The sequence below is a fragment of the Buteo buteo genome, chromosome Z (assembly GCF_964188355.1).
Source record: "Buteo buteo chromosome Z, bButBut1.hap1.1, whole genome shotgun sequence".
Taxonomy (NCBI): domain Eukaryota; kingdom Metazoa; phylum Chordata; class Aves; order Accipitriformes; family Accipitridae; genus Buteo; species Buteo buteo.
Genome location: NC_134204.1, coordinates 64,322,223 through 64,349,409, shown reverse-complemented (window position 1 = coordinate 64,349,409; position 27,187 = coordinate 64,322,223). Strand labels below are relative to the sequence as shown.

Sequence of the window (27,187 nt, the reverse complement as noted above, 5' to 3'; positions counted from 1 at the left end):
GGTACCACAAAGACTTTCTCCAAGGTAAGTTACTGAGGGAGATGGTGTGACACTATCAGGGAAGTTCCCATAATAGGGACATAAAAAGTTGGTAAGAACTCACTGGAGATCTGATCACAGGTTTGAGCTGAGATCAAGAACATCAGTACTTGCCACAAACCCTCTACAGCTTCAGCAAGCACTTCATAGAAATGGAAGGGCACATATGAAACCGTTTCCACACATCCAGTTCTTTTAATAAGAAGTTACATGGACAAAAAAAAAAAATTGCTATTTCATAAATACTTCAAGAGCACTGATTGAAGTTCACATACTTCCTTTCTCCAGTACATCTAACACCTTTTAGAAAAAAATTTTTTGCTTTCCATTGTGTTCAATGGGCCCCTTGTCCACCTTTACAATTGACTTGAAAAAATAATACTTCTGTTCTTGGAACTATATATAATCAGTGCTGCTGATTGGCTTAAGGCAACATTTAAACATTCTACAGTGAATGAATAACCTGTACCCACAGCACAGGCTTTACATTTCACACTGATCAGCAATGCTTATATTCATACTTCAGTACTTCAGTAAGTTTATACACAAGTCATTTAATTTTACAGAGAAAAATTACAGTATAGAAGATAATGTCAGTTTAGTCATAGCCTCTTAAATGGTGTGCTTCAGTTTCTGCATCAGTGAATAACAAAATCACAATCATCAGTACAGCAAGTTACAGGTAGTTACAGATTTTATTTACTAAAATTGAAGAGCTGACCAATGCAAACTTTCTTCAAGATAACATAATGGAAATTGAACAAAATCTGTAACTTTACATGGTTTTAACCCTATTAGCTGTACATACTTCCTGCTTAATTAGCACCGATATGCCACTTACATACCAGTGAGGAAAACAGATCAAGTTCTTGAGCTTTAAACAAACAGGAGGAAGACATAACCCTTCATGCATGAGCCATATAATAGAACACCAGCTCCCTATTTTCTGCGAGGCATGCAATGCTGCACAGAAAAGTGTTATCTTTGGGCAGCAATACCTGAGTCAGCCTGGGTCCTGGAACACCTACAGCAATCTAGCATTATGCCAAAACTAATGAACCCACCTTCTTCTGTGGAGTCTGTTTTGCTTTTTAATGTTAAAGTGCCTTGCAAACCCAGCTAAACTGCTTCTCAGGGCTGAGCTACAGCTTCCATATACTGCAGTGCCATGCAGACATAGTAAAGTTACTTAAGGATCCTGTTTTAAGTATAGGCTGGAGAAGTATTTGCTGAGAGCTCTTAATCATGCAGTTTTGCATACTTTTCCTGCATAACAAAAATACATACCCAACCAGCAAGATACAAATGGTTCATCTCCCTAGTTCAGTAATTTTGCTCAAACATGTTAAAAAAATTTGCAAAGTAAGTTTTTTCTCACAGTGGAAAGTGTGTTGTAGAGAACTGAGTTTGCAGGATCTATGTTCTTAAAAAGCTTTAAGTGCCTTGTTTTAAAATTATTAATGCTCCATGAGCTGTAATCATTTTCTTAAAGGCACTGAACTGTAACCCATAATCGAAATTAGAAACTAGTTCTTCTGATCAACAATATAAATCCTTAACAATGACAAAATACTCAGTGTTTTCAATAAATTTCATAGTTGACCTATTCAAATTTAAACATTCTGTACCCTGTGAAATTTTGATGATTACTAATCCAGAATACTTCCTCTTGCATGATCTTGAATATGGCCAAGGTAATTGCTACATATGTTGTCTTCCTTATAAATTCATGATCTACTGTGAAATGCACACACAGCACAAATCCTACTGCATCTATCAGTGCTTATATACAGGATTAAGAACAGTGCAAATACTAGCATTTAGCCTACTTTCATTCTTGAACTACACTATTGCTATAAATGCGTAAGAACAAAAACGTATTATGCAAGAGTAGTGACATTTCCAAGCCTACTTTACTGTAAAAGCACCTTCAGTTAGTCTGTAGAAATTGACCATATCTTAATAATTTTGGTTGCTTCAAAAGATGAAACACTGTAATAACAAAAACAATCTGAAATTATGAAGTCATATATAAGCACCAGATTATTTAACATTTACAGTGCAAGACAATTTCTGTAAATAAAATTATTTTAAATCAACAAGAGAGGTTATTCTACCAGTTCTCAATAATTTTGAGCTTCCTAACACATTTTGAGTATAACTTCTGATTTAAAAGATGAAGGCACCTGACTTTACCTCTGGAAAAAACTCTCTTGCTCAGAGTTTATAAAAAATGGATAGCTGAGGACTAAACAGCCCACTGACCCAACAACTGGACAGCCAGTCACCCATGGAGCAGCAGTGCTATCTTGCACCACAGGATATTAGAGCTTGGATTCTTCATGTAAACTCTTGCTCTTCATACCAGAATGACATGAGTGCTGCTATAAACTGCAAGTCAACGAAAGCAATTCCACTACACAAAGTAAAAATTGGAAAAAATAATTTTGTATCTGAAATTACAATCTGAGAGCAAGTCTGTTAGGAATAACCAGACGCAAAGCCTGCCTTGTTTTAGAAAGGAACTTATATTTATAACAGGTAGGTGAAGGAAAAACACAGTAAATATTGTTCTCAAATCACCAAATTAAATCAGGAAGGCTGGAGCACAGCATAGAAGCCTGGAACAGTCACTAGGCCCAAAATTTTGTTAGAAACTATTTATGCAAGGTTTGTCTAAACTTACATTGTGTTAAAGAAAATACTTTGATTGTGCAATAAATAAAGCTATTTCCCCTCTTCTTCCCAGTACCATTTCCAGACTTCAAACTATGTAAGACACAGCTACTTTGAAAAGCATGCATGTACAAGGAGTTGATGTTAATAGCATTTCAGCACAGAACATATGTCATTCAATTAGGCAGATCACTCTTCAGAGTTCAAAGTTCAGAGCCTTCTGTGAAGGAGAGATACTAAAAATTTCACACTAGAGCAGGGAGTTTATGTAGTACTAGAAACTGCAGACTAGTACTAGATTCCCAGCACCCAAGTATTTGTAGGTTCCTTTGTTAAATGTTCATTTATTCCATGAGTTCCTAAATTTCAAGAATATTGAATGACCATTCATAATCTGAATAACCCCTTACAGGCAAGCATTCTCAAATTGAGCAATGTTTGTTTTTCAAGTATCTTAACATCAGCTCTTGAGTCTGACATGCAAACAGTTACTTGTTTCTCTGTGTCTAGCTCCCATAAAATAAAAATTCAGGGAACTAAATTCTGTATCTCACTTGTTATTTCTTCACTGTTTTACAGAAGATAATGTAAACTGTACTTCTAAACTTAGAAATATACTTAATTATAAAAGAATGGTGAAATAAGAACATAAACAATAGTAAACGATTCAAAATGTTCACAGTGCAGGGCACGGTGGAACCCATAAGGTAGATAGATCACATGCCACCACACGTACATTGTTTTAGAAACCTTACTGAGAAAGCAGAAAGCAATGCTACTACAAGAAACAGTACCCTTATACATAGAAGTAAGTTATTGCATATTTATCACATTTATTTGCAACTCACATTAAGGCTAGGTTTACTAAAATCATGACATATGTATAAGCTCCACTTTGGGTTGCTTAATGAAGGAACCAATTTCTCTTACACTGAACCAACCTTTCACTAAGAAGAAAAAAATGACCCAGTGAATACAGAGGGCAGCTAGCACCTCCTATTCATAGGACACACTTGCTTCATTCTAAAGACTTCCTCTGTCTGGGACATGATTTCCCAAACAGTTGACAGAAGCTGCAAGTTCACTGTTTCATCAATATCCCCCTTATTTCACAGAGCATTAGATGAAATATAACTGTAATTTGAAACATCAACTTAAAGATTTCCACAGCCTGGTATTTAATCATGCCTTAGGAGAGTCTTGTTAACTCCACCGGCAGTAGCAGCCTCGAGATCCAAATACAAGATTCTGCCTCACCATGAGTAAAGGCACTTCTGCTGGGAAATCAACTACTTACACTAAAGAAATAACTAAAGATTAGTTTTCACCTGAAGCTGAGTAACATAACCTCCTCCAGCATTATCCCACCTTCTCAATTACTGTTCTTCACCATTTACTGTTTTGAGCAGCCTTTGGATACCTTTTTTTTTTAAAAAAAAAAAAAAAAAACAAAGTGAGACAAAGCGAGAGCTATTTCACAATTTGGTCTTGAAAGACAAGGCCCTCAGGACTCTTGCCCTCCAGAAGGAGGAAATGCTGCAGTCTGTTTCTCCTGTTGACTGATAAGAAGTCCAGCGTTCCCATCACCAAGACTATTACAGCATTATAGTCCCAAATCACCTGGTGCCAGACAGGTAAATAAACCAGGATATGGTTCTAAAGCTATTTCTGAGGAAAAGCACTAAGTAACAGATCAGGTAGGGTAGATGAAGTAGGGTGGTTGAAGGAAGACCAGGATTTTGGTTTTGGATGACACGAGTTGCATAAAGACCCAGTGCATGACCATACACTGTGATGAGACAAGGGCATAGTTCATTCAACCTATGAAATTACCAATTACCTTTACTTCAGAGAAAAGTCCATTTTTAAATCTGGGACAACATGCTTGCTGCCACAAGCTGCTGTGACAAGTTATTTCAGTGCATTTCTCTTAACTGCAAAGCACGTGTTCAAAACCCCTTAACGTGAACATGAAGGTGATTTAACAGTTTGTCACCTCAACTCTTACTGTTTTTTTCCCCCCTGCCCCCCCAGATTTTTATATTTTTACTAAGAAAGCATTGTAGCTGAAAACAACTGAGGCTACATCATTTAAATGCTAACTGCAAGTGCAATTCAGTACTACTGGATATATACAGAGCATACACTACACAAGAGATCTGAGGACAACAGCACAGAATACAATACTGGACACCCTTAGAATAGTTATTGCAAGCCTGATTAAGCCGTTTAGTGTCACACAATGACTCTATTATCCATGCACCTGCCTTCCTCCTCAGCAAGATCTAGAGGCCTATTTACATTCAGTATAAATTCTACATGAGTAACCTCTCACAGACAAGTTTAAGCTTTTCCTTTCTGAAAGCAGCTGCAACTGGGATAACACAAAACTTTGCAACTTCCTTCTTATGCAGCTGGGGACACTGCATAAGAGTGAAGCTAGACACTTTGAATGGCTAAGTTCTACCCAGTTTGTGTATCCTTACTGAAGACAGAGGCAGAGTAGGTACAAGAAGTCAACATGCTATAGATTTGACTCCAAGTACTACTGATCGCCAGCCAACAGAAACTATCAGTGTGAAGGAGGGAAGGTATTTTGGGGAAGCAACCAGGACACACAGAGGATGACAGGCTGAGGCTAGGTTTGAACTGTGCAACTTGGTTTCAAAATCGCTAGGACAGAGGAGTCCTCTGAGTATCAGTTTCATTGCCACTGCTGTAATATTGCAATGTACTATGCAATAATGACTAACAAGTCCAATAATTTACATCAGAGCAGTTGAAGTTTAGCAAGCAGGTATACTCAACAGTTAAAAAAAAGTCAATGACATACTACAAAACACACAGCAAGTTAATAAAAAAAAACAAAGGAAAAAGAATGCCCTCTAATGCACAGCTAGGAACAAGTGAACTGAACACTGGAAAGGTACTTTTGTGGAAAAAGGCTGTACTGCATTTAAAGTGCAACACTTGACTGTGCCACTGCCATACTGCAAAAAGAACAAACCCTTCCAAACCACCAGTCAGTCCCTGCATTGCATTTAAAAACAAACAAAACAAAACAAAAAAACTCCTGAGAAAGAGTAAGGCTGGATAAGAAACCCCCTCAATTGCAACAGGCAAGTCTGATTTTTGTTCCTATTAAGTTTGCTGTCAGAGGTCAAAACTTTTCATTATGGCATCATGGTCAAACTTGAAACTCAAGAAAGCTCTTGATGAGAAAGCAAATTTGTAATGGCCATTCCATGCCACAGAATGTCCCTCTACATGTTCTGGCAGTGGGTCTTCACTGAAGCAATACATGTCATATGCTGCATCTGCTTAAAGAGAAAAAAGCATAAAAAATTTTAAACAGATGGTTATCAGTAAGAGTATCAATAAAAAGCCATACCTCAAATATATATTCAATTAATATTCATGACAAAATATGTATGCCTGGTCATAAACAGAAGACAGTAACTCAAACAGCCATATTTAGAAGTCATCTAGTGGCTAGAACAAACCTTAAAAGTCACAGCAATCTGAAGACACTGTCAATAGCCAGTTTTACCCACAGATGCTGTTTTGCAAGTTATTTCTTAATAAGGAGGAAAGAAATATGGCCAATTTTCTGAGCAGTAAGTAAAGAACTGTGTGCACTCTCCAGAGTAGTCCAATATCAACTGCAGCTTATTACTAGCTGGACAGAAAGCCTTGAACCAACACTCAGTTACCAGCATTGTGTTGACTCAGATGCTATTTTCCTAAGCCAGCTTTCAGTTACTTTTTACTCAGCCACCTGGTATAATCTGACAGTCTTAAATAAGGAGAACAACTGCAAAACCAACATGGAGCAGCACAGGAAGTTAACCCCCCAAAACCCCCACCCCAAACCCCTCAGACTGCCTTAGAAAATACAGCTTTATAATATTTGGTAGGTTAGCATACAAGGAAAGACCACCATTATTCAGGTGCCTTCAGCCTGTAATGCATGACAGTGGATGAAAATTCAGACTGTACTTGCCTGTTTCGAAGTTATCTTGAAGTCTTCTTGGATGAAGCCTTTTTTCACATTTCTGTTTAAGAGAATGACCATACATTACACAATTCATTAAAAAATGGCTTCCATTTCTTAGGGGCATAGCTTAAGCATCAGCTAAAAGGCATGCTGGTTGTATTTGCTTTGACACACCTCCTGATGTGTGAATTATTTTACTTGTAGTTCAGCATGAATTCTGTCATGTTATTTTATCTAGTAAGCATGCTTCAAGTCCAGAAGTCTTTCAGAAGCATGCAACCTTTTAACAGTCAACAAATCATTTTTAAAATGCGGGCTTTTAGGGAAAAAAATTGAGTTCTTTATAAATGTTTTAAGCTGCAAAGGTCTTGCATATGATGGTGTGGAATCAAAGTTGCACATGCATAAGCCCATTCTTCAGTCGGCTTGTCCCAAAAAGGCAAGGGGAATGTATTTGCAAACACACTGCTACTGCCAATTAAATTAGCATGCATTAGAGACACAAACTTAGAACTCTCCAGGGAAGAGTTAAGTTTTAGCCCCAGGTATGCTGCTGTAAGTATAAATACAGAGGAAAGTATGGCCCTTTGCACTCTGTGAGAATTAAGAGTTCCCTGGCCTCCAAATTGTATTAGAAAATTATCACTGGGACATGAAATATTTAAACTTCAAAAGACTGACAATCATGAAAATGCAAATGAAATACCACAGAAGTATTTCACAAAGTCTGTAAAAAGCCTACAAAGTAACTGTGGAGTATTAACAGTTCTACTTGTTTCCATCAAGATCCTACAGATTCCCATTACAGTTTTTTCTATACAGTCAAATTTCTGGGCAGTCAATTCTTCAACTTTTCATTTTTCTACTCTCAGACCCAAATGCAACTAACCATTTCTTGCTATACTGAGGATTTTACAGGAGTAAATGGTTCTGCACTTTCACATGAAAAACAGAAAGAAGGTAATAATCACAAGCCAGAATGGGAAACATCTAGCTTAGAGGCAGTAAACGAGAAAAACTGAAGCCTGGACAAGCCAGCTGAGCTGCATGGAGAACTGGGGCTTACTGCTGCACAAGAGCCAACAAAGTAGAATTGGAGAGCCGTAAAGAATGGGGGGGGGTGGGGAAGGGAGGAACCAAAGAGGCATTATATTAAAAAGAGAGAGGTATCTCAGTGAGCCTTCTCCCAGCCAGCAGAACGGTGGGGACAAAGACAATCAGTTACTGCAAGGAAAAGGTAACAAACCAAGAATACCACACTGGAATTTACAGACCGCCGCAGTTCTACTGTATGATTAAAAAACCATATGAGATTCTGGTGTTCAAGTCAAGTCTGCATCTCAATATTTTCACTACAGAGAAGGGAAATAATAAGTGTATGCATTACCACTTTGTATCTAATTGCTGCATAACAGAACTCCATGCTTACAATAATATACCATACATTAATAAGACATGTACTACACTGACTTATTATTTTTATTATTATGATGACACACTACAGTAGGCTATTACCTGACAGGTACCTGGAAAGCTGCAGGATTGTCTACTGAAACAGATGACATTTTCAACTGCTAAAATAAGACTTCCTGCCAAAAGGCAAACTTTGAAGTTTAGTATGCTTCTCTATAGATGTATATGCATACAAGGTAAGAAATGTCATATTTCTACAAATACATACCAAATATTCTGATCAAATATACTTTTGTTAGATATGCACTCTACTTTTGTTTCAGCAGGACATTGGCCTGGACATTCGTTAAGCATTACTGGAACCTGTTAATCACTGCATGTTTCTTACCAAGGTATAGTTTTGCTTAACTGGTTGATTGTGGACTCCATTTGTTCGCTTCTTTTGGCTAAAAGTGTCTTGATACTGCTTTCTGCCATTGCTCTTCAAGGTCTGACCCTGCCATAAAGTCCAAAATGTAGCAAAGAGAAGAATTTAAATGGCAGCATTGAACATCATTGCACTGACACTTCCTACTTATTAGTTAAAGTAACCTCCAAATAACCTCAAAACACGTGAACAGTATCTTCTGTAGACAAACTGAAACACACTGAAATTAACCAAACATATCTCAAATTACAAAGAGTCATCAGCTGTTACTCAGTCTCTCTTGTGCTATCACAGACACTGTATCACAAAATAAATTCAGTTCAGTGAGTTCTCATACACTGATGCATATATATTAATAGTACCCAAAATATTTCAAAATGGTACATGGAGGACACCAAAATGGTGAGTAGTAATTACTATCTATACCTGAAACAACACAACTACCACCGGATACCCACCACCACTAACGCCAGATAAATCTGAAAATCCCGAAGATTTTTTTTTCCCCCACATTTTTATTTTTGCATGCTATTGTGATAAAATCCAATATTGTCATTCCAAGGAACGCTTATGAACAAAGACATATGTTAAATAGCTTAGATGCATCTGTTTGCCTAAGAAACAACATACCTTTATTTTCAAAACTTCAGACATCTCAGGATGATTATATGGCTTCTGTGGCTGTTTTGGCTTCACCCACTGCTCTCCTGAAAAGCCATCTGTAAACACATGATGACTACAGCGAAGTTTGGATCTAGTACAGGAAAACAAATGTTTTACAACACAACTTCAAACCTATTGATAGCAGAAGAAAAATACGAAAGAATTTTCTGCTTTTTGAGAAAAACCTGGAAGACAAGCTTAAGTAACCTAGTGTGGAAATTAATAATGCTCCCTGCATTCACCCAGCTTTGTTTTGCCTGCTGGTATGAAACCTATGCTCTGCATAGACAGCAAGCTAGGTCCACATTAGCATTTGTCCTGTTGTTCTCAGTGTTGGTGCTGACCTGACTCGAATTACTGGAGCATGTTCTTCTCTTTGGGACTACGGGTTTTAAAGTTTGCTCTACCGCTTTTAGCTCAGCTGAATCAAAAGCCAGCAGCACTTGTTCCCCTATTAACCCCCACAGGTTTTATCTAGCTAGCTACTTCTGATAGTACGTTACAGTCCTACTTTAGAGAGTCCTGGTTTTCCTCTATGGAAGTGCCAAAAGCATTGAACTTGAAGCATTGAAAGTTACCTACTTGTTTTAGCTTCTGTTTTTTGGATTCCCATAGACAGGACTCAAGAAATTATCTCAGTTCTGACACATGTCAGAATTTACCAAAAAAGTGTATCATGACACTAATTAACTTCTCATCCTATTTACAGTCCCATGAGATATGGACACAACTTTATTTTTTTATTAACCCATTCTATTACTGGAACACAAATACTTGGAGCAAGAGAAAGGACAAACAGCTTTGTATGACCAATGTTTTATAGAAAGGATATAGAGGTGTTAAACTGACCTGCTTCTTACCTAGCTTTTTCCCAGTTGGGCTTAGAGGGTGTGTTCAATGCAGATGAAAATCCATTGTCGCTATCTGAGGAATCTCCACTCTTTCGGGAAATCCATTCCCTCAACGGCCTGTGAGCAAGAAGTGCAACAAGATCTACTTACTAAAACAAATCTAAAGGAATTAAACATGTCTGAAAGGCACTGGCCTAGCATTTGCCTCATCTCAGACATACCTGATGAAGGGAATTGCCATAAAAAATTTGTTAGGTGCCAAACCCAGCTTGGACTTCGGGGTCATGTCATTTCTGTGGCAAGGTAATTTGTTGATGGAAAACCACTCAATATTCTAGAAAAACAAGAAATAAAATCAAAACACCCACTACTGTAGCCTTACAGAATGTTACAAATGTGTTTCAACCACAATTATTTCCCTCAATTAAAAAAATTACAATCAAGACTTTAATTAACAGACCACAACAGGGTTTTTCATAAAAGGTTAATTAACAATGGGGTCATTCTTCTGACTGCAGCTGCAGAGTAAGAGATGGCACAGCACATACTCATTGCAAGATACGGCACCTAAAATATGAAAGGTATTATCCAGCAACTAAATTGTGAATAAGGGTTTCAAAAACCAAATTAAACCACTGCACACTGAGTGCCATAAATAAAGGTAGAGGCTTTAACTAACTTTCAGAGTGACTCTATTCTTGCTATTTTTATTTAAAATGCCATCAAAACTAGACCATCAATACTAGTTCAAAAATTATCAGAAAGAAGGGGATTTAGTTTGCAGAGCAAGTTTCAGTTTTTGTTATAAAACAACCCACAGGTAAACTATAGAACATGTGTTATAATTTATATATTATAGCTTTAATTGTTAAAGCTGTATGCTTTGCAGAATGAGAACAAAATCAGGAATTCTGAATATACACACATAGAAGAATCCACATGAGCTTTTCTATTGCAGAACCTAGCCCCAAAGCCTCAAGTCCAGATAAGATGCATATTATGGAAATAAGTTACAAACTGAACAGGTTTTCAGTATAGTTCTACAGGGAACACAGAAACAGCATGCCTAGTTGTATTAGATCAGATGAAGACTGTTTCAGCAGGGAGACAGAAATCTGTCATTGTAAGAACTCTTCATCACCCTCATGCAGATGGTCACCATTATACAACGGGTGGTTATTTACTGTACATTTAAAAAACCCCTCAAAGTTCATAATCTTTTACTTCATATTTTGAAAAACAGGTCTCATGCAAGAAATTAAGAGACTCCTGTCTAGTCAACTGGAAGTACCTTTTCCTATTTAGAAAACCAGATGCCCTGTCCAGTAGCACCATCTACATGAAAAATATGGGGATAGCTGTTTCAAACTGAATTGCAATACAAGATACATATTCAAACTTCAAAGATTATGTATATCAGGAACAAAGTTTCCAACAGTCTACTACCTGAGTCTTTGCTTCTCCCTTTCACGATACCTTTTAAAAGCCTAATGGTACACAAACCATCCAAAACAGTTCCCATTGTCTTCCCTTCCCAACCTCCTCCTTAAAATACACTATTCTCTAAGTCTGGATGGTATCAGCCATGAAAGAGAGAACACAATCCTTAGTTTCTCCTTCTGATATCTAGGCTTTTATATATCACCAATTAATAATTACATCTTCAGAAGAATATATAGTTATATAGGCAGTTATAACTAGGAATAATATGAAATGATTTAACACATACACCACCTAAGAGAAAAGAAAGGGAGAATTATAGTTTGACAGTATGCTCTAATGTTGTTTTCAAGATGAATGGAGACATCAGACAGATGGTCAAGAATCAGTCTGCAGAAGAGTTGTAAGAAGTTGACAAGACCCTACAGTGCAAAGATGCCATTTGTACCTAGTATTTGAGGTATTCATCGTCCTTGGTAGCTTCATTATTTTACAGACCATTAGCTTTAAAAAAACCAAGCTCCACAACAAGGTTCCTATAGATTCAAACAACACATACCCGAATTTCCCTTCTAGTTTTGGGGTTGAATTTTGTGTTCTTGGGAACTCCTGGAATGATGTACAGCCGTGCTAATTGATCATTAATATGCAGCTCAATATATTCTTCTTTGCAAATATACTCTTTTATGTCAAACCCAGTTTCTTCAAACACCTGAGAAGCATATAGATTAAATCAGTGTGTATAATCAGATTTATCCTTTCAGAACCTATCATCACAAGGGAAGGAATGACTATTTTTCAGATCTATCCACGAAAGCAGGCCACTACTGGGAAAGACAAGCCTTTACACATAGATATATGCTCAATAATAGAAAAAGTATCTAAGATCCTATGTGCTTTATATTTCTCTAAGACAGACCTGTAAAAAAAGTTGAAACAACTCTATTACACCTTCATGTAGCAATTTATTAATATGGATGAGGAGTCTCTAGCTGCTCCTCCATGCTGCTGGATGCATGGAAATCTTATTCACAGCAAAGGCTACTATTTGGGGAGCAAAGACATCTTCAAATTCTAGCAAGGTTTACTTGCATGTCATTTTTTCTTCTCTTTCAACAGTCCTTCTACTTCACAAACCTTCTACCCCCAATACATATAATCATTTTTACATTAGTAACAAACCCCAGCAATAGGGTAGCAAAACTCTAATTACAAAATTCAAACTGCATATTCACGCTGACAAAGAAATTTAAAACTGCATTGTCAGCTACTTTAAAGAAAAAAATGGGAGTGCTATACCTGCTGGAGATTACTAGAAAGACAATGATATTTTAAAAGAGCATTTTCTTTGCATATTTTATGGTCTTGCCATGAAGGATCATAGAACCACAGAATGGTTTGGGTTGCAAGAGACCTTCAAAGATCATCTAGTCCAACCCCTCTGCCACGAGCAGGGACACCTTTCACTAGATCAGGTTACTCAAAACCTTACATTGAAATATTTACTTGTGACAACATTCTCAAATATACAAGGTTTATAATATAAAAAGATTCATGTCAAACACACCTAATAGCTTAAATCAGATCATGCCTCTAAGCTTGCTAAGTAAATACTTATTTTTAGAAGTATTTTTCTAGTCCTCAAAGTCTCCACAGGAAATACAAGTACTCAGAAAACATGCAGGATTGATCCCACTGCCCAAAACATTTCTACCCTGAGAGTGGAACATGCATGTGAACAATTAATCACTCATAGAACTGGATATTAACTCCAGGGCTATTAAGCCCCACTGCCAAAAGTCCAAAGGCAGAAGTCCTTAGCTAAATTTTTTAAAAACCAGATTTAGGATTAAAAAGAGGGACAGGATCTTCAGTAAAACCTCCTCTACACCCCCATCTCCTGTGGGTACATATAATGAAAAACAGAATCAAATAACTGCATATAAAATAGTAATAGCAGGAACTACTCAAAGTATGTTATGCAAAATACTGATGTATATACTGGCATCAGCAAAATGGTTGTTCAATTTTTGAAAACCCAGAGGAAATTAAGCACAAATACGAAAAAAAAAGAAGTCTTTAATTCAAAGCAAGTAACTGACCAGTTATTCTTCACATTAGCACATACAACTCCTCTTCTATCAAAATAAAAAGCAAGCCATCTTCCCATCTAACTACATTAAGAATAGCAGAGATTAGGAGAAAAACCACCCCCCCTGCCCAAACAAACCAAAAAACAACCCCACATAAAAACCCACCACACAGTCTCAATTAAGAGAAGATACGCTTTTCTTCTATACTTATTCTTACTACTAACACTAATGTTTTCTCTTCCTAAGTGATCTTTCCAGATGATTCAGGTGAATTCATTGTAGAAACTCCTTTTACCAAGAGAATCATCCATTTCATTTTTGCTCTCATCGGCTTCTAAAATACTACTGAAGCGTACAGGCACTGCCCAGTGAAGACCTCTTCAATTAGACCTTATACAAATGCAGTTTATGGTTTTAGACCTCTGCTGACTCCAGCAAAAGCAGTTAAAAGATTTATAGATTTATGCACAGATATTACAGACATCCTGATTCCAGCCACATGTAAGCATTGAAGAATTTGCCAGTTTACCCACAATGACAATTTACCTTGATGGAAAAGATCATAGCAACAGTTTTGTTCACTAATGTAATCGAAATCAATTCTCAAAATAAAGTAAAAAAAAAAAAAAAGAGAGAGAAGATTTTTTTCCCAGTTATAACTGTGCCCACTTGAATGGTTTTGCTAGCATAACCTGAAGTAAAGAGGAAGTCAAACTTCACATCATTCCTTCCTGAAGCAGTTAACACCTAGTTTGTCCTGTCCACTCTGTTGTGGTCCATGTATTTTTATGATCTCCTCTCCCTTCAGTCAGTTCTTCAGACCAACCCTAAAAGCACCTTACTAGTAAATGTTTAACTGAACAAGCTATTTATGGGGTAGGGGGAAAGAGACATGCATTGAGTAATCAACCTTACTAAGTCTCTGCTCATCCTTCCCAGCCCTTAAGTTCTGCATTGACAGCCCACTGCATCTGTAGCTCAGGCGTTTCACTCTTTGGCAAGTCACTTATATAAATAATGTTCTACACTCAGAAATCAGTACCTGCTAACATGAAAGTGTATTTCATGTGTGTCCATCACATAATAGTGCAATGTCAAGATCTAGCACCTTATTTTGCTATTCCAAGTCCATATTAAATATGAGTGCTATGGAAAGCACCATCACGGAATCAGAAATACAGAATTTTTCATTCATGCATCTTTGATAGGTATATTTAAAAAAAAATAAAAAATCCATGGTTTCTCAGATACTGATTCAGTCCAACTGTGAAGAAAACTAACGCATCTTACTACTTTCACTCATCTTAATTTTCCCTCTCAAAAATTCTACATTTATTATGTTATATGAACATTGAATTTATATCAATAATATTCATTTACAAGCTATTTTTAATATGTAGCTTCACTATATATCTAGGTCTCCATCAGCAACAAATCCCACAGATTTTAGTTTTCAGATTTTCCTTGCTATATATACTGCTCCTTGTTCCTGCATCACTAAAAAATAGAAAAGTAGAGCTCTTCATAATTTTTACATAATATTCTACAACCTCCAACTCAACTCTTTAGCCTGTTTACATAGCCCAGTGTACATAAGCTAAATTCCTATTCTTCCACCTTTTTACAGTTACAGTGGCCCTTGAAATTAATATTCCAAAACCACAAAGTATATAAGATCTCCCAAACACCAAAAATAATACTTAGAAGCAAATTGATAGTTCAGCAGAGAACTTTAAAAATAGTACTTAACTTAGCAAGTTAGTGCAAAAAGTTAAAAACATTGAACATTAATTTTAAATTATATAATCACACCCTTATTATCACTCTGGAACTCAGAAAAGCACTAAAAGCTACAGCAGACAACTCCTGCGAAAATAGACTATTTATTTACATGATTTCAATAAAGAGATACCAAAGCAAAATGTCTTTTCATCTAACGCATATATCCAGCTCTCAGAAAAATTTCTTTAGCTTAAATTTAAGGGAATCAAATGTAACTTACCTCTCTAGCAGCACAGTCATGAGGAGCCTCTTCTTTATTTACTTTCCCTTTTGGAAATCCCCAACCAGACTTTGCTAAATAGCCCTGAACCAAAAGAACCTGCAAAACATAAGGGAATGCAACTGTCAAACACCCACTATTGTAACCACTTTCTATTAATGTCTTCCCTTCACCTTCCCCTGCTTCTCCAAAAAGATACTTCAGCCTGGAGGAAGGAACCCATTAGGTTTTCTGTGTTCCAGCAAGAACTGTGAAATTTTTTATGGGATCATGCAACTTAGAATAAAAAAACCAAAACTGAGTAGGAAAGCAAGTGGAAGTCTGTGTACTGTCTCCCATATTATATTTCTGTACATACTCAACAGTGTCAAGTACCTGCAAGGTCTCTGTGAATCTGAAGCACTTTTTTTTTCTCCAGATAAAAAACATAAACAACAAAAAGATTACTTCTGCCAGCATTATGCCATTCTTACCTCTAGCCCTTCACAACTATTTCCGTACTTACATTTTCAAGTGTCTCATCGAGAATAATTGCACCATAGGTTGGCACTCCCATTTTGTATTCTTTCCACTCATCTAAAACCTTTTGTACATCTTCACCTTGAGGCAGTAAAAAAGGACAGTGATTGAAGAGTACAGCAGCATGTTAAGGAAGATAAACTTAAGCATCCAGTTTCAGATCACACACAGACATACAGAAGATACCCACTTAACATTTACAATAACCACACTCCCTCCCCCTAAGTGCTTTCAAGACATATTCTCTTGGAAGTATTATGAATAATCCATTACCAAACTCTAAAGGTCAGAAAGCATCACGTAATTTGGTAATTCTCATACAAGCCTATTTGGGGGGAAAAACAAACAAACAAACAAACAAACAAACAAACCAACCAACCAAAACAACACCAAAAAGACAGTGCAAGGCTGCTTGTTTCAAGGAAGGTCTCCCCTAATTCTAAAGAAAACGTATTCACATAACAGTTATTTTGAATATGTTATTCTTAAACACATTTTTTTTTTCATTTTGAAGTGAGACAGACAAAAATACAGTTTCATCTCCTGCTTGAAGTGGAGATATATTTTTCCCACAATTATTTGTTAGACTACAGTAAAGAATCTGTACTTAAGTATTTACTATGCAAAACAATTAGTTTTAATGACATCAAATTACAGAGATCTAAGTTCTAACACACTTTACCAAAACTCACCATGCAGAGAAAACATGAACAACCTTTATAACTCTAAAACTTTGAAAGCAAATATGCAAGTCCTTAATAAAAGTATTAGTATTATTAATAATTAATATTATTATAATAATTAATATTATATATAAAATTACACTACCAATAAAAAAAAATTCTGTAGCAGAGTACTTAAAAATACCACGTTGCAGCAAACCTAATTTTTCTGGCAAATGTGAGCTGGAGAGGGACAGATGTAATGAACAAATAACATCTATTGCATTGTATTTTTCCTGCACCGCCTACAATTACTAGAAGAATTCTGTTGGTCTGAAAATACATTTATAATTAAAAACATAGCCAAAATAAATAAAATATAACTGCATAATATCAAGCAACAGAGAATTATCGTATTCTTACACTTTATTGTTAAAATAAAAGCTGTAGCGTTTCAAGTTAATGTTATCAACTAACAGAGAAGTATGTTGTGTAGTGAAACCAGTAGTATAATGAAAATTAGAAGCAATACTCTAATCCCACACCAAGAACATATAGGAAAAGGTTACAACTAAAACACTTGCTGAATGAAAGTCACAAGTTTTTCCTCCAGCAAGGACTAGACAGTCTACATTCCAGTGGCCCTTGTAAGCAATGAAAAAAACCAGAGGCCAACCGTATGAATTCAGTAAAAATGCATCCTCTCCCTTACAAACAGAACTGTTTCTAGGAGCAACTTTCAGTACTTCCAACAAATACATGGCACAGCCCATGGGGGAACACATACCACCTTCAGCTACATTAACATTTATGTCACTAATTACTTGGAAAGGGATTAAATTAAGCAGACAAAACACCATGAAGAGCTATGCTGTAGTTTAACCCCAGCTGGCAACTAAGCCCAGTGGAATGGGGGAAGAGAATTGGAAAGGTAAAAGTGAGAAAACTCGTGGGCTTAGATAAAGACAGTTTAGTAGGTAAAGCAAAAGCCATGCACACAAGCAAGGCAAAACAAGGAATTCATTCACCACTTCCCACCGGCAGGCAGGTGTTCAGCCATCTCCAGGACAGCAGGGCTCCATCACACGTAAGGGTTACTTGGGAAGACAAACGCCATCACTCTGAACATCCTCCCCTTCCTTCTGCTTCCCCCAGCTCTATTTGCTGAGCATGACACCATATGGTGTGGAATATCCCTGTGGTCATTTGGGGTCAGCTGTCCCGGCCGTGTCCCCTCCCAACTTCTTGTGCCCCCCCAGCCTGCTCGCTGGTGGGGTGGGGGGAGAAGCAGAAAAGGCCTGGACTCTGTGTGAGCACTGCTCAGCAGTAACGACAACAGCCCTGGGTTACCAACACTGTTCTCAGCACAAACCCAAAATGTAGCCCCATACCAGCTACTATGAAGAGAATTAACTCTATACTAGCCAACAGCTCATCTTTGAGACCCACCTAGTCTGCCAAAGCACAACCACGAGGAAAAATCCTCAAAGATCAGAAACTACCCTTTTTCCGTAGTTCTTTAGCAGTGTGAGAAACATCTCTTTCGTGGATGCCACAAAACTGTGGAAGCAATGAACAGATAAAAATCACATACCTAGCAATACTAACTTTTAATTACCAACACATGAACTGACGTTTTCCTGCTGCAAGTATGAAATTTCATTAACAATATTCAGTTTGCACTTTATCCACCAAGACGGAAAACAATCACAGTAATAAAAAGGATATCAGCTTTAGCAAAGTCTCTTATCCCACACTGAGGTAATCCTGGTGTGTTCTGCATGTAGAAATCCAAGTAAAACCAATGGGCAAGTTCAATCTGAAAACACACTCTGATTGCATTGTCTCTTTCTTCACTTGGAATGTGCAAAATAAATCGGCTGCAAGGAAAGAATTAAGAGTAAGGTTAGCCCAATCCATCAATTTATTTAAATCTAACAACAAAAATGCATTGCAACAGTGAATTCCCGATAAATTAGCACAGAGCAACACACCACCAGATCTTCCTGGTGATCTGGACAGAAAAAGATTTTCACATCAAAGTAAAATACAACCTTTAATGTCAAGAAGGAGAATGGATCATGACGTTCTTTCACAAAAGTCAATTACAATAAACTAAGTAAATTAACTGTTGTGAAAACAGGGAGGACAAGGACATCCTACCTGAATGGCTGCATTACAAGAATGAAAGCATTTTTACATGTTCAAAGAACACCTGCAAATTCCAGTAACAGATATCAACACTTTTTTTTCTGGACACAAATTAAACACAGCTGTGTATTTCCACGTAAAACCACAGTGACCTATTAATTTATGTAGATTTTAAAATTCAATAGGATCCCATTAATTTTCTCAGTCTGAAATAGAACATTGACAATTGGTTTATTTTTCAAGTCTCCTTTATGCTTTAGCTCAGATACTGGCACACAAATATAGAGTCCCAGAGATGTATTAAGTGTAAGCAGCACTGTGTGATAGCATATTTTACTTAAGCAGAAGAAGCTTTACTTATTTATTTATTTGTAAGATCAAGAACAATAGAATTTTCTTTTTAGAAATTTAAGGTCATCCACCCCATTGACCTTAAACCATTTGACAGAGATCTCTTACATTCTGCTCCTGAATACCATGAGCTAAGTTCTAAAAGCACATAGTATCACTGCCAGAACCAGAAATACCTCTGGCAGGTTCAACCAGTAGCAGAGCCCACCATATATTCCAGTGGCACACACACAGAACACTAACACAGCGGGTCACGCAGCCTGCCACAGACAAGGTGCTGCCCTCAACAGCACCTACATGGAGGACTCACACAAAATTCAAGCAGAGAGCGCCAAGTCCCCTTCTCTTCTTCCGCTGGCAGAGGCAGAAGGTCGCTAGTGCAGGCACACACTTGACACTCTCCAGGTTCACAAGTACACGCACATTCACAGCTCCCTCAAGTACCAGCACGGCTCCCTCTGTCCACCCAACACCCCTGCCCAGACCTCAGGCCCTCATACCCATCACGCAGGTCCCTGCCACGCCGGCTGGCCCAGCCTGAAGTTTGCCAGTGAGTACACATGCACAACAGGTTTGAGGAAGATAAGACACTCGCCCCTCGCCACCAGCCCAGCAGCTGGCACCAGGCACATGGGCTGCGCCCCACGGTCCTGTTCCAGCCACCAGCGCTCTGCCCCTCACTCACCTCACTCACACAGTTCCCCCGCAGCAGCTGGTTTTCAGGACACTCACGGTTTCCGACCCCCCCGCAGCTGGAAGCCAAGACCCCCACCCACGCGACTAGCCGACATCCCCTCTCGCTCCGGTAGCTGCGGCCCTGTCCACTCACACACACAGTGCTCATCAGTAGCTGGCACTTCATCCTTGCAGCATGCCTGTACGTGGGGCAGAGAGCGAGATGATGCAGAGAGAACATTAAGAAAAGATTTAATAGGACGATGTAAGAAGACAGGACAGACTGTGGCAATCCGGCGAAAGGCTCAGCTGGACAAGAGTACAGACCAGCCCAGTCTTACAGTCTTTCTAAAGGAAACACACAACCCGCCCCTCTTATGCCCCTTTCTGCCTACCCCTGCTCTGTCCCCTGCTGCTCCCCTTCCCCTGCGCACCCCTCCCAGCCCAGTGCATGGGATCCCCCCTGGTTTACAGTCTCATCAGATGCAAAAGCCAGGCTGATCTTCCTGGAAGTGGTGCCTGTGGTTTCTTGATAGCCCATCAATTACTGTGCCTGGCTGGTTTGTTTCTTGTCATTGTCTCCACTTTTGTTTTCTTAGGTCTGTGTCTCTGTATTTTTGGTTCCCCTTTTTCCCTTAGTTTCCCAGGAGCAGGTCCCCGCTCAGATAAGCTTGCTGGAACGAACATTCCCACACACCCTCATCAATCAGCAGCCAGGTTTGGTTCTCATCACTGCCTCCCTCAGATTTGTGTCCCTGTATGTTTTGTTTATGGCTTCCTCCTTTTCTTACTATCCTGTTTTTGCACTGAAGAAGGTCCTTGACCAGATACCTTTAAAAAAGCACTCTCCCTCACATAAATAACCATATTTGCTTCAACAACATTCTCCTACTTGCCAATTTTCAATTCGCAATACCACCCCCCCCGACTGCTCCTTTCTTTTTGAAGGCTCTATTACTGTGGAAAATAGCCCTTACATAAAAAGCTGCTGTGGATTAAAGGTAAAAAAAAGTAGAAGTCCATTTTATTTTATAACTAGTTGATGATGGTTTCTTGCCCCAGCACTGCAGCTGCATGTGAATCTGAAGATACAATATGTAGAAGTAATACCAAAGAGGAATAAGAACATGCCAGCATTAGGCTTAGAGTAACAAGAGCAAAGCCAATTAGAACACTACTTATTAATCAAAAAGTTAACTCCTAAGTTACTTAAGAGTGACTGAAGCACTAACAACAGGCATCTCTAGGTTGCACTAGGTGCGGGTGCCCAGGCACTGGCAGCAGGGGGCTGCAAGACGGCCTCCGATGAGAAGAGGCTGGGGCTGCCCATGCTGGACACAGCTGGCTCCAACAGACCCACTCCAGGGTACAGCTGAACCCAGCAGCCAAGGCGGTGGCAACTCTAGGAAAGTGCATTTAAGAAAGGACAAAAATGCCAGACAGGCAGAGGAAGAAAGAAAAAGAGCATGAAATAGCAGTGCCAACACCAAGGTCAGAGAAGAAGGAGGGGGAGGAGGTGCTGCACGGCAGAGCAGATACCCACACTGCAGCCTGTGGAGGATCCCATGCCGGAGCAGATGGGTATGTCCTGAAGAAAATTCAGCCCACGGGACTGACCCACACTGCAGCAGGGGCAAAGCATGAAGAGGAAGGAGAGGCAGAGATGAAGCGTTACGAACCCACCACAACCCCCACTCCCGATCCCCCTGCGCTGCTCAGGGTGGAGGAGGTAGAAGAGTCAGGAATGAAGGGGTGAAACTGAACCTGGGAAAAATGGGGATGTAGGGGAAGGTGGTGTTTAAATGTTTTTGTCTTTGTTTCTCTCTATCCAAATCTATTTTAACTGGCAAGAAACTAAATTGATTTTCCCCAAGTTAGGTCTGTTTTGCCCATGATGGTAACTGGTAAGCAACCTTCCTGTGTCATCCTAAGCCACAAGCTTTTCCATCCTATTTTCTCCCCCCATCCTCTTCAAGAGGGAGAGTGAGTAGCTGGGTGGGCTCTGGCTGCTGGCCAAGGTTAACCCCACCACAGTCCTGAAATCAAAAGATGGGGTAACAGCACTTTCTTATAGGAGAAAGGGAACACCAAGAAGCCCCCAAACCTACATTAAGACTCTGTATATCCACTTATTTATTCAGTAAAGAACAACTCAGTAGCACAAGACAGCATGACAAAAAAAATTACGTGGATACCTGTGACTTGTTATTTAAAAGAATGGGTCAGAGCAGTCCTATTACTGAAGCTTAAACAAACAATAACTTACCAGAACTAGAATAAATTGTACCCTGGCATTGTGTGATTCTAAAACAGCCTAGGAACTCAACAGATGTTTGAAGACATTATGTACCTGGCTTTAGCTTTCAACTTGTTTTCAGATGCTGGCAAGTAACATTTTACTCTCTGAATACAAATTCTAAGTGTAGAAGTCTCTTAATTTAGCTTACCAGCAAGGAAAAACTGTGACAGCTTGGGGAAAAAAAAAACCCAACGTTAAATGAAAGTGCATTAGACTACTGTTTTTAATCTTATTTTTGTTATCCTTAGGAGAATGGTTTTGCAATAAAAGAATGTAACAGTAATCACCACCACCATTATCACTTACACTCAATTCTCACACAGATCTCTACAGCTGAATATAAAAGCCTACTTATTATTTTACACTGTTGGAAAAAGCTGTAGTTTTGTTTGGGTTTTGTGTTGTTGGGAGTTTTGTTGTTGTTTTTTTAAAGAGCTAGCTTATACTGATTCCCTAATACAGGTTTCAGTGCTGTATAATTTCAGTATTAGATTCTGTAAAGTGAGCTATGAACATTTGACTCTGAACATACTCATTACAGCAGGTAACTTTGTATGTTGAGCTTCACAGGACAAACAAAGCCCAGGGCCTGAGAGTCACCCAATGTACTTGACTTAATAAAGCCAACATGCAAGAGAATTTTTAGTAATGTGCATTAAAAATTCTACATCTAAGCTTAGCTATAAGCTATATGAAAGTATTATGTATTCCACTGCTCACAGCATGGAAAAACACTAAGGTTAGTATCAGAGAGAACATCTACAAGTACATATTGAGCCTGCAGGGTTTGTCGGTTTTTTTTTTCCTTCCACAGAAGAAATAGGTACACTAAGTTTCCTTTATCCAATTAGAACTTAATTTGATGCTGAATGCTGCAGTTGCTACTAAATAGCTGAACTTCACCCTCAGCAACATACATGATCACACAAATACTTCAAGCAAAACTTTGCAGAAGTAACATCAAGCCACAAACCTGGTCTAAGAACATAATCCAGACCCTCCTAGAAGTTGACATATCTCAAAACTGAGTTGCAGAGAATAAAAATTTGGAGTCTTAACCCAATTAACTACACAATTGAACGGTATTTGTCAACTTAAGATCAAAATTGATTACTACAAAAAGAAATCCACTCATCCTGCACAGTACCTGTAAACTTGGAAGCTTTAACTCACAATTGCAAAACTAAAATAGTTGACATGGTGAAGATTACCTAGTAGTACTTCATGGTTTTTTAACCCATCAGGCTCAACAAAAACAAGCAAACAAACAAAAGAACCACCACACCCTCCCCTCAAGACATAGAAAATTAAGACACCAGCTAAGGCACCTTTGTGTGTCTTCGGAGGTAGCAACAGCCATGAGAATTACGTGCAGGCATTAAAGCAGCTGTAGCTGCCCCAAACAGTGTAACTGTCATTTAAACTAATTGGCTGAATTAGTTGGAACAGCTACAGGTGATCTGAGGACCCAGAACGAGCCTCTTTGAAGTAGGCTCTGTGTGGAACCTCCCTGAGCCTCCACTTAGATAGGAGCGCCTGTGAGGAATCTAAAGAAAGTGGTTCAACTTAAAGTAAAATCCAAACACATTTTAGTTCAGCTGATAGAATTAGCACCAGCTCACAGTGATCCTTCTGTCATAAGAAAATGTATCGAGCAGGTAAAATGGCAGTTACAGTGAGAATTACTGATGATCCCATCTCCTGCGTACAGAAATTCTTAACAACTAAGAGTTTTCTGCAGAGAATCCAGGCCTTTGGCTTCAGGACAAAGGAGAATATTCCTGTCCAAAGATGAAATGTAGAAGTCTGAGAGATATTCTAGCACTCTCAAGAAACAAATAAAACCAATAGTTCTGTTTTGTGGACATCTAAGCTTTAACTTACCTTTTGGTTTTCAAATACACACACACAAAAAAAAAGAACATAAAAATGTCATACATACTAGGCAAACTTGACTTGAAAGTAGATTTAATTGTTTAGCTTAGTAAGAGTAACGTGAATGCTCCTCATCTCCTAAAAATTCACTAACAGTTATTTAGATTTGCAGCTCACACTGCTACAGTTCATGTGAAATGATACTAGAGAATTCGTATGGGTCCTGTCACTTTCAAAACCTGTTATACTGAAATTATAATTATTTTAGTACTGAAGTTTTATTTGCTGTCAGTATTAAAAAAAAAAAAGAAAAACAAAGTATAGGTTGTGCTAGAAAATATTTTGAATCTTCTCAAAAACAGAGTATGAAACATTGCCTGGCTCCTTCTACCAAAACTTCCACTAATACCATATGTAGATTGAAGAATGTGGGAAGCAACAGGTATTTCAATAACCCCTTTATAGCCAACCACCTGCAGCACAGCACCACTGGTCTTCCACTTATTTAACAGTTTATCTTCTCCCTTGAGCCAAGGCCTATCAGGCCCTGTCACTCCCCCCTGTGCACACCGGAGCCCTTTCTCTTTCCCACAGGAAAGCCTGACTCCTCCGCTCCTTTCAGTTCTTCTGTCCATGTCCAAGCAAGGCAACGTATTTGAAGCAGGGCTTATCTCTTAGCACTAATGAAAGTCAACAAGGTGAATCAGGGAAAGATGAAGAGCAAGACAGATGGTAACTACAAGCCCCTGATCTACCATTCTAAGGCTTTTTTTTTTTTTTTAATTAAAGCCACACAACTACATTCATAGAATTATAAAACAAAACACCATTTCAAAGGTAGACAATGACAGCAGCTCAGAGGAACACAGTAAGACAGTGGGACTGACCCTGTAACAACGTAAGATCCGAATACTCATGTGCCCTTCTATCAGTCACCCCACAGGAGTGACACTAACAGGCTATTTCAGTTTTGCAAGCATTGTGATTCCCCTCTGAATTTTCTGAAGAAGTTTTAAGCCCTGTTTCGTATGTCAGCAGGGACCTAAACGACAAGTCCCATCTCTCTGTAGGGAGCCCAAAGAAGACACGATGCTTCAGAGGCCAGACTTAGGGAATGGAAAATTTACTTGCGTATTGCAAACTCCAACTCTTGCATTAGATACATGACAAAACGCTACAGAGCAAAGAGGTTCTAGCTTCCTATGGTATGCGCACATTTACGCATTTTCACTCATTTGAGCACAGCAATTCCAGTAAGTGGAATTCCTCTCTAGCAACCTTTCCCTCTTGTACATAAGTACTTCAGAAGGAGTCCTTCTGAGGTGGTAAGACAGAAGGATTATTTCATGTCAACTATCACGTCCAGCATGGGGCATCAGATTCTGGGGACGATAGGTGAATTCAGACGTCCAAAGGGCTGCACTGCAGATGATCAGAGGTTGAGATCATATGGGGAAAGCGTGCCTCTCCCCTCTCCAAGAACACAGAATCCATGTTTTTTGAAAATTTAAACGAGTAGCCTTTAGGATATGAAAAGCTAACCGTTTTACTCTGAAAAGGACCGGCAAGCAGGAAAGGACAGTTTCAGACCGAAGGGTATTCCTCTGGCTCCTCCTGGTTTTTTTCCTCACGGGAACACTCTCCTCCAGCAGCGGTAATCCAGCAGAAGGGACTCCTGCCAGCCCTTCTGAACGAAGCCAGGCTTCCGAGCGGGAACTCACCTCGCCAGCTCGCCCGCCGCACCAACCTCGCGCTTGCAGCTCTCACCCGCGCCACCACCACCGACCCAGTTCTACCCTCCTCGGCCGAACTCCACGAGGTGCTCAACACCGCACGAAAAGCCCGCAGACCGCGCTCCCTGCACTCCCTCCCGCGCTCGGCTCCTGCCCCGCCGCCAGTTCAGCCCTACCTCGGGTCCTGCTGACGGCAGAGGAGAGCGCCGCCGCGCCAGGGCACCCTCCACGGGGCGGGCGGACCTCGGGCCACCAAGCCGCAAGGGCGGCGGATGCAACCCCACAAGGGCATGGGGGAAGCCGCGCCGAGCCCCTTCCTTCCGCCTCCCGGCCCGCGGCGGGACTGCCGCGGCCGCCTCTTTCCCCGGGGCCGCCGCGCTCCACCCTGGGAGTCCCGCCAGCCCACGCAGCGCTTCCAGCAGCCGCGAGCAACCGCGGAGCCACCCCCGCCACGCCTGCCCAGCATGGCCCCGCGGCCCCGGCGGCGCGGGGGGAGAAGGGGCAGGCCGGGGAGGCGGCGCCCACCCCGCCCCCCCGCCGCGGCCGGCCGCGGCACCGCGGGACGGGGGCGCCGCCGCGCGGGGGAAGGGGGGAGGCGCCGGCCGGCCGGCCGGGGCCGGCGGTCGTGAGGCGCGCCCGGGAACGCCTCCGCCCCGCGGCTACCTGCACAGGTCGTCCAAGACGCTGCTGGGGATCTCGGCCCGTTTGGTGTCCATGGGAAAACGCGGCTCATCCCGACGCGGCGAAGCCCGAAGCGCGGCACGGCGGGGGGGAGGGGAGAGGGCGGGACTCCTTGCTGCCCGCGGGGCGCGGGGCGGGGCGGCGAGAGAGCGGCGGCTTCCTCCGCCAACCGCCTCTCGCCGGCGGCCGGGGGGGCCTCCCGCCTGGCGGTGCGGCCTGACGCGGCGAGCCAATCCGCTGGAGAGCTGCTGAGGGAATGGGGCCCTCAGGTGATCGCGGGAGGCAGCCAATGGGCGCTGCGGCCAGCCCGGGGCGTCATCGTCGCGTGCGCGGCGGGGAGGCCGCCCGCCAGAGCCGCGAGCTGCGTCACGCGACGTCACGGCACGGCACGCCAGCCGGCGCGTGGCCGTCGCGGCCATCTCGGCCGCTACTGGCGGCCGCCGCTTGCTGCCGGCCCGCGCAGGCCGCGGCCGCCGGCGGTGGCGGGCGGGAGAGCGGGCGCTGCCGCCGCTGAGGCGACGCGAGGCGAGGCGAGGCAGGCCGCGCCGCGGGGCTGCGCCCTGCGTTTGCCCTTCGGCTCCTCGCAGCCCCCGGCCGGGTTACAGGGTTTTCCCATCCTCGGCGAGTGCCGCAGTTGGGC

The 27,187-nt window shown here is 40.6% G+C and overlaps 1 protein-coding gene across 6 annotated transcripts; it reads right to left on the bottom strand.

Annotated features, from left to right (window-relative positions):
• Positions 1-214: 214 nt before the first annotated feature.
• Positions 215-26,665, bottom strand: DCP2 (decapping mRNA 2). Of its 6 annotated transcripts, none has more exons than XM_075020646.1 (11): positions 26,530-26,665; positions 18,511-18,662; positions 16,107-16,234; positions 15,602-15,700; positions 12,066-12,218; positions 10,288-10,400; positions 10,076-10,183; positions 9,183-9,306; positions 8,514-8,621; positions 6,719-6,770; positions 215-6,032 (listed from the first exon to the last, which is right to left on the bottom strand). In XM_075020646.1, exons 1-11 carry the CDS (start codon positions 26,580-26,582, stop codon positions 5,869-5,871), a joined length of 1,254 nt encoding a protein of 417 aa, XP_074876747.1. In that variant the 5' UTR covers positions 26,583-26,665; the 3' UTR covers positions 215-5,868. The 6 variants fall into 6 exon arrangements, with proteins under 6 accessions (XP_074876747.1, XP_074876744.1, XP_074876746.1 ...); XM_075020643.1 differs by lacking the exon at positions 26,530-26,665 and adding an exon at positions 26,043-26,302; XM_075020645.1 differs by lacking the exon at positions 26,530-26,665 and adding an exon at positions 26,043-26,302 and having other exon boundaries at positions 8,535-8,621.
• Between the last annotated feature and the right edge of the window lie 522 nt (positions 26,666-27,187).